The following is an 18,451-nucleotide window of genomic DNA, read 5'->3' as shown; positions in this document are numbered from 1 at the left end:
CTTACATTTCATACTTATACTTTTTTATATTTCATGTTTAGAATTGTCTTGGGGCACTTGGATGGAACTCACATTCCGGTAACAGTGTCGGCAAAAGAAAGACCAAGATATCGAAATAGGAAGGGCGATCTCTCCACTAATGTTTTAGGGGTTTGTGCTCCAGATTTAAGATTTACTTATGTATTACTTGGATGGGAGGGCTCTACATCTGATGCTCGTATATTGCGAGATGCTTTACGTAGGAACAACCGATTTCATGTTGCAAGAGGTAATTTTTAATACTAGTTTTAAATTCGATTGATATTCTTTCCTCTCTTTTTTTTCAATACAAGCTCTTTATATCTAATTTTCATTTTAAAATTTCTTATTGTAGATAAGTACTATCTTGTGGATGCGGTTATACTAATGGGCCGGGGTTTTTAGCACTGTATAGCGGAACTAAATATCACTTGAGTGAATGGAGTGGGAACAATAGACCTGAAAATTACAAAGAGTTATTTAATCTACGTCATTCAATTGCAAGGAATGTAGTTGAAAGAGGATTTGGACTATTGAAGAAATGATGGAGTATATTACGTACACCTTCATTTTTCCACATCAAAACGCAAGTTAGAATCATAAATGCATGCTTTGTATTGCATAACTTCATTCAAACTGAGCCAGCTAATGATCCTGTTTTAGAAGTTCAAGATTTGGTTTAGCTTCTATGGATCATGACATATCAAATCATTCGACATTGGAGGGAAATAATGCTCAAGATAGGATTGCAAGTGTTCAAATTACTGATCAATGGACAAACTTTCGAGACACATTGGCAGTAGAGATGTTCCATAATTATCAAGTGCAACGAGGCATCATTAATTCTTGATTTATTGTTCACACTTGGACCTTTGTTTCTCGTGTTTCATGTATTTCATGAGTTTTTTTTTTTTTTTGTGGTAGAAAAATTTAGTCAGAATGATCATTACTTCTTAAGTTATTTGTTTCTATGAGTACTTGACTATTCATTTACATGTTGTCATGCTTACTGATGTCCAAAGTTGGGATTCTCTACCTAATTTCCTTTCTAATTGTATTTTAAACATGCAAAAGTGAACAAGCAGGGGCTAAAGTCATGAATGGATTTGGAGGAAAAGAGGCTTGCAAAGGAAAGTCAAGCAAAAGGAAAGACAAACAAGGAGTTGAACCTGAAAGAGAAGACAAAAACTATTTTCAGTGGAATATAGCTATGGAACGTGAATTAGCTGATATACTTCGCGAGGAGCGTAGCTTACGTCACAAAGGAGATGGTGGATGGAAGGCAATTGCTTACAATACTACTGTAAATATATTAGCTGCACAATTTAATCTCCAGATAAGTGCGGATAATATTAGAAATCGTGTTAAGTCATGGAAAAAGTTCTATGGAGTAGTGAGTGATATATTAAGTCAAAGTGGATTCAGTTGGGATTCAACAAAAAAGATGATAAGTGTAGATGAAGATCATGTTTGGGAAGAATATGTGAAGGTAAATATATATATATATATATATATATATTAATCATGTGCTTCTTCTTTTTTCTTTCTGTTGTTAAATAGTACTTATAAGATTCTTATTTGACTTTGATTATTTGTTTGGTAGTCTCATGACGATGCTAGAGGTTTTCGATTTAAAGTTATAGAAAATTGGGATGATATAGTAGATTTGTGTGGCAAAGATAGAGCCACTAGAGAGGGCGCTGAAACAGGTGCAGATGCAACTGAGGTTATGACTCCTACTAATGAAGTTGATCATGTTGATTTGGATGGTGATACACAAGATTTAGAAGATATTCATGTTATTGATTATATTTCACCAACCTCAACAAATGGTCAAAAGAGAAGAAATCGTGCATCAAATTATTTTGATATTCTTCCTACAAAGAAAAGAGGTGCTGTCAAAGATGTTATTGTTGATTCGATTGCTAGAATGGCTTTATCATTTGAAGAGTTTATTCGAGTTGATACTAAGAACCTTGATCCAGCAAAGGTATATGCTGAAGTACAAGCAGTACTAGGTCTTAGTGAAAATGAACAACTCAAAGCATGTGCTTGGCTGATAGAAAATGACAAACAATTTCAGATGTTGAAGGCACTCCCAATTGAGAAAAAAGGAGTATGTTGATGATGTTTATTGCACGTGGGGAGTGATTTGGTTTGCTATTATGCTTTGTTTGTTTAAGTTGAGTTATTTAGTTCATCAACGATATGTTATTTTATACTTCGAGGAATACCTTCTATGTCGGTTATTAGTTTTTTTGTTCTTTCGAAATATTTAATTTCTGTCATTTATAATTTACATGAGTTATCCAAACATTGAAATTTTCAATTTATGTCATTTAAAAAATTCTATATATATAAATCCAAACACTGAAATCCTCAATTGCCATAAATTGAAATGACAGAAATCTAACTTCCGTCATTTTAAAATTCTATGTAATTTGCAATTCCTTCATCTAAACGAAGCATAACAGTGAAGAGCAAAGTATAAATGAGCATATCGTATGTGGGAGCAAATATTCGGGCTGCCAATCACAAGGCGCCACATGAATAAGAAGAATATCTCCTAAGTCAATTAATTGAGCCCATTTATTTGGCTAATTAATTGACACCAAAAACAGGGATATTATCTTTATTTGGGAATAAAATCATCAATTAAAAGATAATATCACTAGTTAGGATAATATCTTATTTTGGGGAATTATCATCAATTAGGAATTTGATCCCAATCAAATCCCTAATTGATTCAATCTCTACATTTTGGGAAGATATTCTTTGAACCCTAGATACCTAAGTTAGTTCAATTGAATCTTTGAGAAGCAATAGCTAAAAAGGGTATAGAATTTTCTCTCACGGGGAGAGCAGGGCGGTCGAAGCCATGTGTGGTGGCACTTGGCCATGTGGGAAAGAGAAGAATGAGAGAGGCTAGCGGCTAGGGTGGCTGTCGCATGAACTAAGGAAGCTCAAAGGGTGAAGGATCTACAAATGAATATTCTCCCATGAGAAATTTGCATAAACATTTGGTGCTTTCATTGAGAGATTCGAGATATGCTCAATGCGATGCTCTCAAATCCAAGTGTTGGGAAATCCATTTCCTTTCCATCATCGGTTTCATCAGAAACCCTCAAATCACCATGGTGAGAGGCCCGACCGCCAGCCGACATGAATATCTTGAGGCGCCCATAGCCAGTTTTCTCTCTGTCAAAAAAAAAAAAAAAAAAAAACCTTCTACACATGAGACAGAAGAGAAAAAAAGAAAAAACCATGGCTCAAGCAATCTGCTAAGTCATAAAGGGGTATATGTCCTGAAAAACATTAAGCACACTACGGATCAGTACATGTTAAGGTTCGTGTTTGTAAGTGCTTCATGTGTTTTAAGATTGCATCATGTGATTATAGATGGCATGTTTTTAATAAAAGGATAGCAGGGCTTGTCTATAGTTCGTTTTGTCTAATCACTTTTCATTGTAGCTTGAAGGAATGACTTAACTATTTTAAACTCATGGCCAATAAAGATTATCAAAATTTTGCAATATAGAAGCTTAGTTCTCTAGTGCTTGATCTAGTCGGAGAATGTTATATTCATATTTAGATCGGTCACTAAATACTAAGTTATATCAAGTTTGATAAGCGTTTAAATTAGGTTATACCTTGAGGACCAAAACCTTGTGAAATAAGGAAAGTTTTGAAGCTAATTAAATGGTCCTATTTATTTCCTTTTGCGTGAATTGTTGCTTGATGGGCTTAGAGTGTTAGTCAAGTCGGCCCTTGGTGATGAGTAGAGACGACTTGACCTAGCCCTATATAAGGTTAAGACCCTGCTCTCATCAGACACGTTTTCTAACCCTAATCTCGTCATAAAGAGAGAGTTGAAACTTTCTAACCATAATCTCGTCATAAAGAGACAGTTGAAACAATTTCCGAGAGAGAGTAAAAGTCTTGAGCCGTTTGTGTCTTTTCCTAGAGTTGCTGCTATTGCGATTGAATGAGTTCAGAGATCATATATACTCAAGGAAGATGGCGCCGGGTACGTCTTCTATGTATTTCAAGTTGTGTAAAAGATCATGGACACTATATATAGAAATCTAACAGAAGAAGCAGCAACCATATTGATAACCTGCAAACCTACTGTAAGTCAAAACATGGCAATGAGCCTGGACTAGCCATATGTAAATTGGGTGTACATATATGCCTACATTTATCATGCATTTAGACAGAAATATATGCTATTGTTATCTTGTGCAGATGAAATTTACATTGGAAGTACTAATTAGAACAGTAATCATGGATATTTGAGGCTTCTGTGCCAATGAAAGTCAACTTTCTAATTCAACTTCAACTTCTTTTGGATGAAAGCCAACAATAGTTGTACCCACTATGCATGCTTTAATTATAAACAACCAAGTAGACATTGAAAATCCTAAAATTCATCTACACAAGATAACAAAAATACCAAGTAGACATTGAAAACCCTAAGACTCACGCAACCCAAATCCCTGCTCAGCCCTAGGTGCCACCGGTGAATATTTACAAAAGCTAGTGAAGGCTATTGTCCCTTTTCAACATTCATGCCACTCATTAAAATGTTATAGCATCTCATTGTTTTCTCCCTTTTAAATGCTTCCCAAACTACTCCATGTGCTGGGGTAGGTACTGAAGCAGGTGGAAGATCACCAAAGGTGCTGCATGCAGAGGTGGCTGGGCCAAGCTTGGAGTTGCAATACTCGGCCTTGGCGTGAATGGTTGCCTGCTTCATGAGCTCTGCATATGTATTCCAAGGGTTGCTGTGGACCATGTACCGGAAGTTGGACTTGCGGAGGCCACTCTTGAAAGCACCGAAGGCGCGCGATCGTCGATCTCGGGCAATGAGTACTCGTGGCTGAAGTGGGTTGCATACTCTCAAAGGGGTTCATCCTCACCTGCCGAAGCATGTACAAGTCGTGCAGCAGTCGATGGATCATGAAATGGTCTAGGAAGGTCTGTTTCAGACTATCAAATGAGTTGATGGTGCGAGGTTAAGCTTGTAGAACCAATTCGGGGCGCGCCGAGAGTGGAAGGGAAGAAGAGGCACATGTCTTCGTCACTAAGGCTCGTGAATCTGAAGGCTTGGAATGAGTGGATATAGGTGAGAGGATCCTCGTGCGTGTAGAAGCGTCTGAGTGGCTTAATATCCTTCTCTGGTGGTAATTAAGGATACATTTGGTAAAGGGCTCGAGTCATTGCTTCCCCCGGAGGGCTAGTGGTTGGTGATGCTCATTCTCGAGCCCTGGACCTTCTCAAAGAAGCCTCATGGCCAAGTCGGCATGAGGAAGGGTCTCAGTCTTTGAAGGCACAGGGTGTGGATGGCGGGGTTGGGGAAGTTTCCACTCTTGACGCCTGGTGTGATAAGACTCCCAATCTTACGGATGGTAAGGTTCCCAATTATCCGAGTCCCTGCACCTTCCCCAGCGGGTAGGTGGGCGGGCTTCGGTGGGGGCCTAAGCGTGCCGCCCTTAGGTCTTTGAGATTAACAGGAATAGGGATAAGGTCGGCTAACGATCTAAGACACGGTCCCTGCAATCTCTATAGATCTTGGACTGGTTCATGGGGTCGGTCCTTCGGTGGGGAGATGTGAAGGCGCCGCGACTTGGTCGTCTCCGAATGGAGGAGGCTTTACCCTTGTTGAGCCTAGACTGGACTGGGACACTATGGCGGGAGTACACCGCTAGTTTGGCTAGGTATGCTCAGCATCCTGGTAAAGTCGTGTTGGGAGCCCGAGGGTGAGTTCTCTCCCAATTACACTTCAGCGTGCGGTAGTCATGCTCTAGCTCAACATTCTTTGTATGAAGATGTTCGTACTTCTCGACATCTTGGCAATGCTGGCATAGAGGAGCTCTACTTCTGCCTGGAGATTGGTATCTGTGAAGGTTTCCTTCATGAGGTACCCTCGCAAAGGGTATGGTGCTGAGTATCATGGCTATCCTCGGTCGGCATAGCAGAGTGTGGGGTGAAGAAGAGAGGCAAGGCCTGGGAGAAAAGAGCCATTTGGTAGAGAAAAATAGGATTCAAAGGTCGGTTCCCACAGACGGCGCCAAAGCTGTTGATGCTCTTTTTGGGAGGTCAACTTAGAGAGAAGGGGGTAATCTTGATGGGAAGAAGGTGACGACCTTCGATAAGAGAAACCTGCATAAGACAAAGCAAGAAAGCGATCGTTAAGCGGACACGGTGTGGTACCGGCGAAGGCTCTCCAATGCTTAAGTCACTAAGAGTGGTAAATTTGGCAAAGTAACAGTAAAAGTGATAGAGAAGTTACCCTTTTTACTTGGGTACTGTTCCCTATTTATAGGAAGTGAAAGTTGGTGGTTTGTACAAAGTTTCGATGTGGGACTTTATGCAAGTCGCTCTGGTGGTGACACATGTCTTGGAGATTAGGTTCGGCAATCAAGCGCTTTAGCAGTCGGGAGCCTTGGCAGGTGTCTGGCACCTCGGAAGAGTGTCTTCCTTCGGCAGGGAAGAAGGCATGTCTGCCTTGGTGCTAGTCGTTTTGAGGCTGGATATGCTCGATTGATTATGATGTAAACAAGTTGTATGCGCTTGGAATGCTACTATGGCATAACCAAGTTTGGTTAGAATGTCTCCACTACAAGAAAATTGGCTAATAATCTTTTAAATGATTTTTTGGAAAATGAAAGGTAATTAGAAATTGTTATTTTTTTTTAGGAATATAATACACAAGCTATACACTCACTTATTATACAAATATAAATACGAGAATTAATATATGTCAGTCAAATCAAACAAAATAATAAAATATTATGATTTGACATGATGTTTAGCTCTTAATTGCAGCTATAGAAAGTCAGTAATTTGTGTCACCAAACTCTCTCATTCGTAACAAAGAGCAAAAGTTACGGACGCATATGTAACGAACGCTCTAATTGTAACTGCATCGTGACTGTTGGCTTTTGTCACTACAAATCGTAATTAATAGGAGCAATAGTCATGCAAAATATAGTAACTATTGCCCCTTTTTTGTTTTGGTAGTGCTCTCTCTCTGTTCAAAAGCAATTCTTTTGAAACCTAGCCGAGTGGAAAATGGCATTGACTTGCAACCTAATCTCAGATTCGAACCCCCATAGCACCTTGATAGTGTGTGTGAGAAACTCCCCTCCCCTTAAGACTATGGCTTGTACTATAAATATAAAAACAAAACAAATAGACCAACTCTATGATAAAGTAAGTAAAAGAAAAATGAACTTTACCATTTGGTTGGGTTTTGTGTTGACTTGTGATAACTTTATTAATAAGCTTGAAAGTCTTGGTAACATGTAACGTCAAATTGTAAATTTGTCAACTAAGAAATCATAATTTAATCCCTCAATCTTGTAAGTCTTTATGGTAGGCACGAAATTATATCTAGCAAGTTATAATGATCTCCAGCTGACAGAAGTTTTTGGCATGAATCGTTCACATCATGAAGGAGAATGCAAACATCTAGTTGGTTAATACACAATAACGATTCAATTTGCTCAATTTGGCTTTCAATTCCAAAACGAGAACCAGTGCCTATCAACCACAAAAAGAAATAAGTACAAAATTTCTTGCAAAGCCAAACTGAATTACAAAGAAGCAAGACAAGCCAATGTCGGAAATTCGAAAACTACAAGGACCATTATATCTGAATTACAAAAGTTTTCATAAAACTAAACTGAAGATCAAGCTTGACAAAAATTAAAAAAAAAACAGCTTTTTGTAAGATAAAGTCAAGACATTCAAGTTTGTGGTTCTCTATTCCTCTCAATAGTTTTTCCCAGCAACCAAATAAATCCAAGTGAAAAAGACTTCTACCTTCCAAGGGCGCCAAAAAATTCTTTCGCCCTTTCCTTTTTCCTTTTCAATTGTCTCAGGACATAGTTCACCATGTCATTCTTTCTATCCTTCCACTTCCATTCCCTTACACACAAGTTTGCCCTTTCCTTTTTCCTTTTCAATTGTCTCATGACGTAGTTCACCATGTCATTCTTTCTATCCTTCCACTTCCATTCCCTTACACACAAGGTGCCGAAAATATCACTTCCACTTGCTCCGTACTCATCACGATCTCTCTCGATTTTAGTATCTTCCTCTACTTTTGGTATGCTTGCAGGTAAGCTCCTGATCATGGTTCCACTTAGATCTATATCCCGTAACGAGTTAAGCAAATGAGGGAATCAGAGATCTCTAATATACCACAGTAACTGAGGTTTAGTTCTTCCAAAGAGCACAAACCAACTGAGAAGGAAGGCAAACTTTTAAGTTTCAAACAGCCACCAAACATGAGAGTTTTAAGACAGTTTAAGTTGTAGATGCTATTTGGGACAAACTTAAGGTTTTTGCACCCATTGAGCTGTAATGTTTGAAGCCCCGTTAGATTGTCAATCGACGAGGGCAGCTCTTTAACCGCTGTTTGTGACAAACTAAGAAAGTTTAGATGTTCCATAGGCTCCAAGATTTCTGGGAAGTATTCAAATTTGAAGCAACCAGTGAGATCAAGTCTCTCAAGAGAATTCAACTTACAAAAGCTCGTTGGGAGTCTTGCAAACCTTCCACAATTTTGCAGTACAATTTTCTTGAGACAGGAGAGATTCTCGATTGATGAGGGCAATGCTTTTATTGCTGTCTCAGACAACTCTAACTCCATTATATTGCTGGGAAGCTCCGAAAACTTGCCAAGAGATGAACAGCCCTGGAAACTCAAATTACATAATTTCAGCTTACAACTGCTGCTGGGTAGATTCTTAAGGTCTTTACACCATTGAATATCCAAGCAAGATATTTTTTCATTAGACCACACTGATGAAGGCATTTCCTTTATTGCAGTGCTACTCATATCTAAGTATTCAATATTTCCTGGCATCTCTGGAAGCGATTCGAGATTCGAGCAGCCTCCCAGGTTAAGATAAGTCAGCTTGTCAAGATATTGGCAATAAGAAGGAATTTGAACCAAACTTGTGCAGCCCTCAAGATTTATATACTCAAGTTTAGGACTCAGAGAGAAATCTGGAACTTCAGTAAGATTTCTGGAGTAACTAAGATCAAGTACTTTTAAATTCCCAAGATTCTGTAACAAATTAGAGAGAAATGACAAGAATTAAAAACTTACCCTGAATAACTTTCCACACCACATTTTCTACAAGAACTAAAATAAACATATAGACCAACCTGGTCTTCATTCCAAAGTAGTTCAACATTGCTGTAGGACAGTCGTAGCTCAACAAGATTTTCTGGAGAAAATTCTGATGGCAAAGATTCCAATTGATATCCCACCCAGCAAAGATAACGAAGAGAATTTGGAAGAGAAACATCTAATTCCCAGTAATTCCCAAAGCTAGAATTATCAACATTAAGCAATCTTAGATTATACATCCTTTTGAAGTATGCACGATTCGAGTGTAGCTGTCCAATCTCAGACATGTTCATGAATATGGCTTGAACCGTTGCAGTTCCCTGACAATCAAGAGCAAAGTACAAATGTCAAAACACTAAACAACAAGAACTTTGTTACATTTGGAGACATCTAACTTATTTATAACAAAATGAGTTTCTTTTCATAGAAAGTTCATGTTTTTTAATTTTTAAGAAAGTGAAGGAATATGGCTCTTACTGTATTGTTTTTCAACACGCGATAGACATCTTCAGCCATGAACAACCTACTGCGTTTTCCGGGCTCTTCAATACATTGTTCGCGAACAATTTCCCTGCCCATGTCTTGTAGCAAATCATGCATTTCTATGGTCATGTTTTCTGAAATTGATACGAGAGCCTTATCAATAAGAACTCTAATTCCCGCTACACGGAAACCACTAGCATCTAACATTCTTTTGACAATATACAATGTCTGCACTTTATCAAAACATGCTATATCAAGAAATATCTCCTTCTCATTTTCTTCTAATCCATCAAAATTTAGCCTCAACACTTTCAGGATTTTTTTGCTTAGAAATTTTTTCAAATTGACCAATTCATCTAGCCAATCTTCTTTCCTCTCACATTGAATGAATGAGGAACCTAAAATTTGAACAGCTAATGGAATGCCTCCAGCATAACCTACCACCTTTTCGGCCAACTCTGTATAATCTGCTGTAGCAGTGTTATTTTTGAAAGCATTCAAATGAAAAAGCTGAAGAGCTTCATCACGTGTTAATGCCTTAACCTTGTATATCTTATCATCTTCAACAGTTTTCTTAAGTAGGCTCCTATCTCTAGTTGTTATAATGATTCTACTTCCAGGGCCAAAAAGAGCATGATCTCCAGCTAAAAGTTCTATTTGGCTTGAGTCATCCACATCATCAAGAACAATGAGGACCTTTGTACGACCTAGCCTCTTTCTAACAAGATCTGATCCTATAGATGGAGTGTCGATATTTAGATTCTCATCATCTAATATCTTCCGAACAAGTGTATTTCTCAAGTGAATTAGTCCATCTTTTTCTTCTGATTTCACCCTAACATTTGCAAGAAAACAACAAGCTTCAAATTTAGAAGAGATTCGGTGAAATATAGCATCAGCAAGAGTGGTCTTGCCAATACCACCCATGCCCCAAACACCAACACTGCAAACATCTTGTGAATCAATGCATAATAACGATTCGATTTCCTCAATGCGGCTTTCAATTCCAACCAAGCCCTTTAAATCACTTGATGTTTTGCGATTCAATTTGGTCAAAATATCTTTCACCACTGTCTTAACTAAATCAGACTCCAGCCTGAAATATATGATTATATGAAGGACAACCAACGGTTAGTAAGTACTGATGAAGTGATATTCTACTGAATCAAACGGTCACAAATAGGAATTAATACAAGTTACAGAGAGTTAATTACCCAATTTTGTTTGAATCATCAAACCCTGATATTTTGGCTGCTTTCCTCAAAGCAAGCCTCCACTCGTGAACCTTGTCCATATTGTCCTTGAAACGTTCTTCATGTTGAGCAAATGCATCTGCAAAACTACCCTGCTGTTTTCGTACATCTGATGGATTGATGTCATAAAAAATCGGTATAACAAACTGCCCATCTCTTTCCTTGCATTTTAGTATATGCACAACTTCATCCAGACACCAAGTGGAAGAAGCATAGTTTTTTGAGAAAATAATAACTGAAAGCTTTGATTTCTCGATTGCTTCGAGAAGGGCAGGAGCAATTTTATCTCCTCTTTCAATTCTGTAATCTATGTAGGTCTCAACTTTCTTCCCAAGTAAAGCAGCATGAAGATGGCTGGTAAAAGTATTGCGGGTGTCCTCACCTCTGAAACTAAGAAACACATCATACTTTTCATCCATAACCTGTGCAAACTCACAAGTCAAAAGAACATGCAAATTAGTTGACATCGTGATGCGAGAAAATACAACTTAATGATCTTTTTCTACAATAGAAATATAAGAGATTAGGACTATGTATGATTAAGTTAGAGAGACAGTAAGTGTTTTCGATAGAGAATTCTCCAAGGATAAGTCAGTGAGATTACCTCTAGATCAAGAAACAAGTTGCAGAGAGATTAATCGCCTTGATTACGAAATATTTACAAAAAAGATTGAGTTGCACCTCAGTAATCGGGATCGAATTAAGCAAGAGATGTCAGTAGAAATAAGTTGCAGAGGGACTAATGCCTTAATTATTTGGAAGCAACACAAGATTTAACATCGTCAGAGACTATTATTATATATGGTTTTAGCAATTGTAGTTTACTATATATATATATATTAAACGCTGCAGGAAATTACCCCACAACTTCCTGCTAAGAAACACTCATACATTCGACCAAACAAGCATGACCGGCACCATTTTATTTTTTATTTTTTTGGTCAACAGAGCTTTCATTAGAAAAAAGCCCAACAAATAAACAATAACAACAACAATCCAAAGGATGTTTTTATTATTTTTTATCAGAAACTCAAAAAAATATATATATATATATATTTCAAAGGATGCATTCTGACCAAAAAACAACTCAAAGGTGGGGCCCCAATAGCAATGGTGTTATCCAAGACCAAATCTGTAGTAGTAGTGTGCAGACTCATGAAGAAGTCTCTTAGTTGTAGTAGTATCTTGTACAAACACCATTGATGCTCTTGCACCGCAAGTTTTTGTTCATCTTCTTGTTCCTTATATAAGAGCTAAAGAGATTTTTCGTCCCAAAAAAAAAAAAGAGATCACTTCCTGTGAACTCATAACCGTCCCTAGTTATTCAATTTACCTACCTGAGAGAGAGAGACCTATTTTTCTTCATCTTCATCTCTAAGGAATGATGACGTTGTTGCCATGCACATAATTCTAATCAGCCATTATGTTGGGCCATGCATTTTAAGTTGCTTTCTAAGCCCTGGATCCAAAAACTTCATATCCATACCACACCAACCTTGTGTGAGTGTGTAGTCCTTGAACTTGACACTGACTTCAGAGATGTGCATCCATATGTGGGCTTCAAGTGAATGTAGGTGTTCAGTCGTCATTTTACAAATAGACCAAGTCATGGCATCTATCCAACTATCACGAATTAGGCCGGGGTTAAGTTCATTCACCCATTAAAGGAAGAGACTGCAGCCACTAGACTTGAGATATTCAAATCAGAAAATTCAAGTGCGTTGTGGACACGGTTTGGCAGAGCATTAAATGCTATTTAGAGAGCTTCACCAAATTTCGCTCAAATTGATGGGTCTTTTTACTGACTTCCACCATTTCGAAGCCACATTTCCATGCTTAATTTCAGCAAAGATTGATGGATAGGCAAAAGAAGAAATAACCATGCTTGTCACTCTGATATTGAGTTACACTACATTAGAGTATCCATAATGATGATGTGTAAATTTAGGGGTGTAAAACCATTATTACATTTTCTTTACACCTTTTGGATGTAAATGTAATTTTTGCTCAAATGGGGAAAATGTAAATCGAAATATGTATATTCGATCTTTTTGTGTTACTCAAATACAATTAAATCTGGACCATTGATTTTCAAAAAGAAACAATTTGGGCCACTCATTTGGTGATCGTTGGAAGCTATATTCATTCAATTTGCACTTTGTCTTCTGTGAGGCTCGCCACTTCGCTTTCTTCTTTTTCTTTGTTCTTTTTTTGGAGAGTATGCTTCTACTTGTGAGTACAAAGAAAGTGGCATCACCTTTTGAGCTGCTCTTCTCTCTCCTCTCTCCTCATTTCTTGCTTGTGAGGTCCGCAAAAATGGATGTAAATTAGCATCTTCTTATACACATATAGTGGCCAATGTAAATTTACAAGCCTTTACATCCTCTCATTGGCACTGCAGAAACTTCTCAGTGACAATAAGTATAAATTTAGCATACATCCACCTTTACATACTACAATTATGGATGCTCTTACTAACCCAATATACATTTGAGGAAAATAAAAGAAAATTGTGGCATATGATATTAAATTACCATTGCAATGTTCATTTATGCACCAAAAAGGATTTGAATAAACACTTAGGGCTTGTTTGGTATCCTATTTGGATCCAAAAAACGCCCCCATTATTTTAAATATAAAAAAAAGTGAAGTTTTATAGTTTCTCTCTCTCTCTCTCTCTCTCTCTCTCTCTCTCCCCTTTTCTTTTGTTAAAATTCAATTTGGGAATCTAGGGTTTCTGATTTTTTTGCTTCTAAATTCAAGTTTTTTAGATCTTAAAAATAATTTGGAGTTCAATACCAAACAAGTTTTTAAATCTTAAAATCACTATTTGAAAACTCATGTTTTTAAAAATAATCATCGTTTTTAAATTTACTTTTTTGAGTAGGATACCAAACAAGGCCTTCGAAACTTCCACATTTTTTCTTCTTCTTATTTTCTACAATTTTCACGCAATTGTTTTTGGCTAGCTTCACTAAAAATAAGATTTAATATTGAATTTTAATGGTGGGTTGTGGGCCCTTTTTAAATATTTTTTTTAATAATCACATTAAAGTTAACTAAGGTTAATTATAGGACATGTATCACCCTTTAAGAGTGGTGGTGAACATATACATTTGGTTAATGTGGTGAGTGAAAATACTTCCATTTCGCTTTCCTTTGATGGCTTCCCACGTGGCAATCTTTCTCTTATTCGAGCCTTGGACCTCAGCCCACGTGCCCTAAGTTTTTTTTTCTTTCCAAAATCCATACACAAAGGACCAAACTGAATTTTCACATATCAAATGAAAAATGGGACAGCTGATCGGCTTTGGATTTGTTTCCTTCTCTAAAATCCTTCGTGTCTCCTCCCCCACTACTAATCATTTTTTGTCAAAATTGCATTCAGAAAGAAAACCACAAATTTCAATCTAGTATTCTTATTTGTAATAATTTATCCAATAAAAAATGAATATAATTAAGCATTTTACGTTGGTCCCCCAAATACAACATTCTTCCTCTGCCCTTGGTTCAAGCGCTAACTGTTAGTAAGTTCATAGGACTCTGATCACTCATTTGAGTTTACTCTACGATGTCATCCCATGATCCAAGTCGTTCATTTTTTAAGTCATCATTTCAAGATTACCTTGGTAAAAAATTATCAAAATTGGAAAAATGTTTATTTATTTAATTATTTTCGTGAATATTCAAGGTTTATAGAAAGTATTGTATTCATCCATTTATTTGATTACCCCCGTTATGTACTTTTGTTTTCAGCCGTTGGATGGCTTTTATAGTTCAGATTTAAATATAACTCATTTTATACCCAACTGCTTTCTCTCTCTCCCCCTTTCCTTTTTCCTCTTTTTCCTCTTCCACGCGAGTTCACTCATCTTTCTCTCTCCCTGGCAAAAAATGACCAAATTGAAACCACAACGACCTTAATGGTAAAAGTGATAAACCAAGGGACCAAAAGTGATATTTTGCCTTTTTTTTCTTATTTACCTCCGCCATATATTTTGTTTCCTTTTCTCTCTTTTTCTTCGCACCCCAATTCTATATGGTTTAGTAAACAACTTCAATAAGAATCTAAATCTAATTATATGGTTTAGTAAACAACTTCAATAAGAATCTAGAATCCAATTCTCCTCAATCCAACTCCTAGGGATTAGTAAGATGTATGAGTTTGGCTTGACTCTTAAAAAGTAATATACCTTGTGATTTACAATGAAATATTTAAACCTTACATAAAAAGAAAAACAATTTTATAACTTTTTTTTTTCTCAAGCACATCGCATTCAAGCCAACTCATATTTGCCAGAATTGCAGTCACATTCAAAATAATTATGATTCTAAATAAATATAGTGCTCTGTTTTAATTATGTGATGTAAATAAAAATTCCTTAATAATATAATGGAGTTAATAACATTAACAAATAAAAATTCCTTAATAATATAATGGAGTTAATAACATTAACATATCATCTGGCAACAACAACAATCGAGTAAATGAAAGTTTTGAAAGAAATCTAAATCCAAATGAATCACCAAATGGGAAGAACTGCAATAACTAAGCCAGCAAGGAAAGCCATAACAGAGGTGGCAGTCTTTGAAGCGGAAGCAGGGGGTCCTTGAGGTGTAAGCCCTGAACCTATAAATAATAAAATTAGAAGAATGCTGTAACTAAATTCTAATGCTTTTTTTTTTTCTGGGGATATGTATTATTATAGCTTTAATTAAAAGCAAAAACATACCAGGAGAGTTAGCTGGCGCTTCAGAAGCTGTGGGAGCTCCCACTGGAATTCCCAGAACTGTAAAATTCAGCCAAAAAATAATAATTATAATTATAAAAAAAAAAAGGTTAGTATGACCAATTGGAGCAATTTATATGTCAAGTGATTTTTAGCTAACCGCTAAACAAAATATCAAAAGCATTTTTATGTGTGACAGTCAAATGTTAAACTACTTCTTTATAGAACCGCTATTGGCATAAGCACCAATACATAAGCACTTCTGAAAAAGCATTCTCAAACGAGTTCTTAGTAACAAACCTATTGTATTCTAAGGCGTCAATGAAAATGTTGCAGTGAAACTCGTTAATTTTTAAACTTAGATTTTTCTATGGTCAACTGTAAAATAGATACTGTAAATCACTTTTGGCCATAAATTTGTAAGCAGACTGAAAAAGAAAATATATATTTAAAAATAATTAACCTTTAGGCTGGGCTGTACCCAAAGAAAACAAAAGGATCGTGTTGTTTACTCTGATTTGTGTGGACAGAAGAACAAAGGCCAGGTGAGTGTTGGTTTCTTCCATATGGCGACATGTGATGAGAGAAAATTTTCTGGTAGGAACCATTAAGGAGATTGTTGAGAGCATTGAAATGGGGTAGGTTGGCAGCTGTTTATCACGCACGTCATGACGTTGATTCTGTTTGTAAGGACATTACTGGAGGAAAATACTTGGCTCATAAAGTTCTTCTTTCTAAACAAATCACAGTCGGATATATATGCGCGTAATTTTGTAGTATAACTCGTCTACTTATAATAATATAAGTGGATATTTATCGATAATATATCCTCAAAGTGGAAAATCTCAATCATATCATCTACTTATATTATACAACGTAAATAAATTACACCATGTAACTGTACTACGATACCATACAATAATTTCTCGCAAACGAAATATATATAAGGTGACGTGGATCATTTATTTTGACATATTTTCAGACGAGTAACTAATTCATTATGAAATGTATTAGACGCATCATGCTACTACATTCCAATAAACAGGGCCACCAACTAACCCAATGGAAAATTTACAGTCTGAGATGGAGGCTATCTGTCCTTTTCTGTTCATTAAATAAACACAAAGTCATGTACCCAAAAACAAAATAAGAACAAACTCGGTGCTCTTGCTCTAGATTTGGTGCCTCTCTTTTTTTCCCCCCTAATTATTTTTGGGCACTTTTAGAAAAATATCATCAATATGATTCAGCAAATTCTAAAATTTATTTTTCAAAACAGAAAAGGAAAAGAAAAAAAAGGGACATAGTATTATGAATTTGTAATTTTCAAAATACAATTATAAAAAAAAAATTGAATACCTGAATAATACAGGAATAATATTAATACGTGTTATTAATTAAAAAGAGAGTCAAACTTAAATAATGCACATATGCACTAATAAATAAACAAATAATATTTCATAGTTACTGAAAATTAATTCAATTATTTAGCAAAAAAATAAATGTTAATTCAATTAAAAATTAAAGGTAGCTGCGGCATCAATAACCTACAGAGAAAGCCAACTTGGTAGTTGATATGAGGTAGAGTGCACGTTTTCATTGTAAGAAAAATAAGCCTACGTGCAATGCAAAATTATTAAAAATCTAATGAAGATTCGGATCCGATATCAGTACAGCAGATTAATTTAGAGTAATTTAAACTATTGCTTGTATAAAATAAATAAATTAAATTAAGGAATTAAATTAGACGTACGTGCACAGGTGCTCGGAGGGGGCGTCTGAACCTTGCAAACAGTGGGAAGCTTAAGAGCCCTGTTGACGTCAATTTCAATGCCGACGCTGTTGCTGCTGTTGCTGTTGGCCAGCAAAGTGCACAAGCAGATTGGGTTGTCTTTCACGAGCTCCGCCAGCTCAGGGCAGCACGGTTTGTCCGGCTTTGTCAACTTGCTGCCTGGCGTCACATACGTCAGGCAATCCGCCATCCCCAGAATGGCCGTTTGGCAATCCGGAGACGCCGGCCCCGGAGCCGGAGCCGGGGCCTCCTCAGCCAAAACGGCATGTAGCATTGTCGTCGTAATCATCATCATCAACAACATGATGGTTCTGCCCATTTTTCTGTGTCGTAATGTTTTTTTGTTTCTGCTCAAAGTGAGTGAGGGGTTGAAGTTAAATATTGGGTTGCTTGAGTGAGAAAGGGATTTGTTTTTGTTCTGAATTTTGGGCTAGCCGAAATTAATAATAAATGTGTGCAACAACCAGCTATAACCAACCATCGGCCATTTAATTTATGGTCAATGTATTAATTTCACCGTCCTCCTGCCTGCCCCTCTCTCTTTTTGGGATCTAGTTGTGAACGTAAAGACTCACTCTTGCATTTTCTTTATTCAAATTTGTATGTTTTTATGGAAGGACCACAAACAATTTCATTTCATAAACAGTGTTTTCTATTTTTGCTCACTCTAACGACCTACCATTCAAATCTCGGGTGGTATTTAAGTAACAAAAATACCCTTAGTGTACTCTAACTTTATCACACAACACCAAACCCATTCGAGAACTTGCTGTGACGAGTTCGAATTCTGAACAACCACAGTTCATTACAAGCACGGGAAATTGAAGCTTCTCAAATGCGCCGCTGATTGAGAATACAGATACAGAAGGCAACCCCAAATTGTTTGAAATAAGCATCGAATGAAATGAAAGATTTACTTCTTTGTATATCTTTATAAGAAATTCCATGATCTGTCTTGGAAATTTTTTGTGTGTACTCTTTTGGTAATGGGATTAGCTCAAGCAGAAACAGAATGTTTCACGTTGCATAT

At 36.7% G+C, this 18,451-nt stretch overlaps 3 protein-coding genes across 3 annotated transcripts; 1 reads left to right on the top strand and 2 right to left on the bottom strand.

Moving 5' to 3' along the window:
• The first annotated feature begins 1,033 nt into the window (after positions 1–1,033).
• LOC103320927 (uncharacterized) lies at positions 1,034–2,313 on the top strand. The gene is made up of 2 exons (XM_008222665.2): positions 1,034–1,507; positions 1,622–2,313. The coding sequence occupies exons 1-2, from the start codon at positions 1,115–1,117 to the stop codon at positions 2,141–2,143; spliced, it is 915 nt and encodes a 304-aa protein (XP_008220887.2). The 5' UTR covers positions 1,034–1,114; the 3' UTR covers positions 2,144–2,313.
• Positions 2,314–7,567: 5,254 nt separating this feature from the next.
• On the bottom strand, positions 7,568–12,458 carry LOC148914362 (TMV resistance protein N-like). Its single transcript, XM_089043713.1, is given in 5 exon segments — positions 7,568–8,194; positions 8,197–9,097; positions 9,199–9,483; positions 9,641–10,742; positions 10,861–12,458. Coding segments are annotated over 5 exon segments (3,147 nt in total). The 5' UTR covers positions 11,367–12,458; the 3' UTR covers positions 7,568–7,841.
• Positions 12,459–15,307: 2,849 nt separating this feature from the next.
• LTPG2 (Bifunctional inhibitor/lipid-transfer protein/seed storage 2S albumin superfamily protein) lies at positions 15,308–17,834 on the bottom strand. Its single transcript, XM_008232755.2, has 3 exons — positions 17,383–17,834; positions 15,633–15,689; positions 15,308–15,529 (listed from the first exon to the last, which is right to left on the bottom strand). The coding sequence occupies exons 1-3, from the start codon at positions 17,738–17,740 to the stop codon at positions 15,423–15,425; spliced, it is 522 nt and encodes a 173-aa protein (XP_008230977.2). The 5' UTR covers positions 17,741–17,834; the 3' UTR covers positions 15,308–15,422.
• Between the last annotated feature and the right edge of the window lie 617 nt (positions 17,835–18,451).

The sequence above is a fragment of the Prunus mume genome, unplaced genomic scaffold (assembly GCF_029339155.1).
Source record: "Prunus mume cultivar Tortuosa unplaced genomic scaffold, ASM2933915v1 scaffold18, whole genome shotgun sequence".
NCBI lineage: Eukaryota > Viridiplantae > Streptophyta > Magnoliopsida > Rosales > Rosaceae > Prunus > Prunus mume.
Note: the sequence above shows the minus strand (reverse complement) of the source record. Positions and strands in the feature narration are given on the sequence as shown.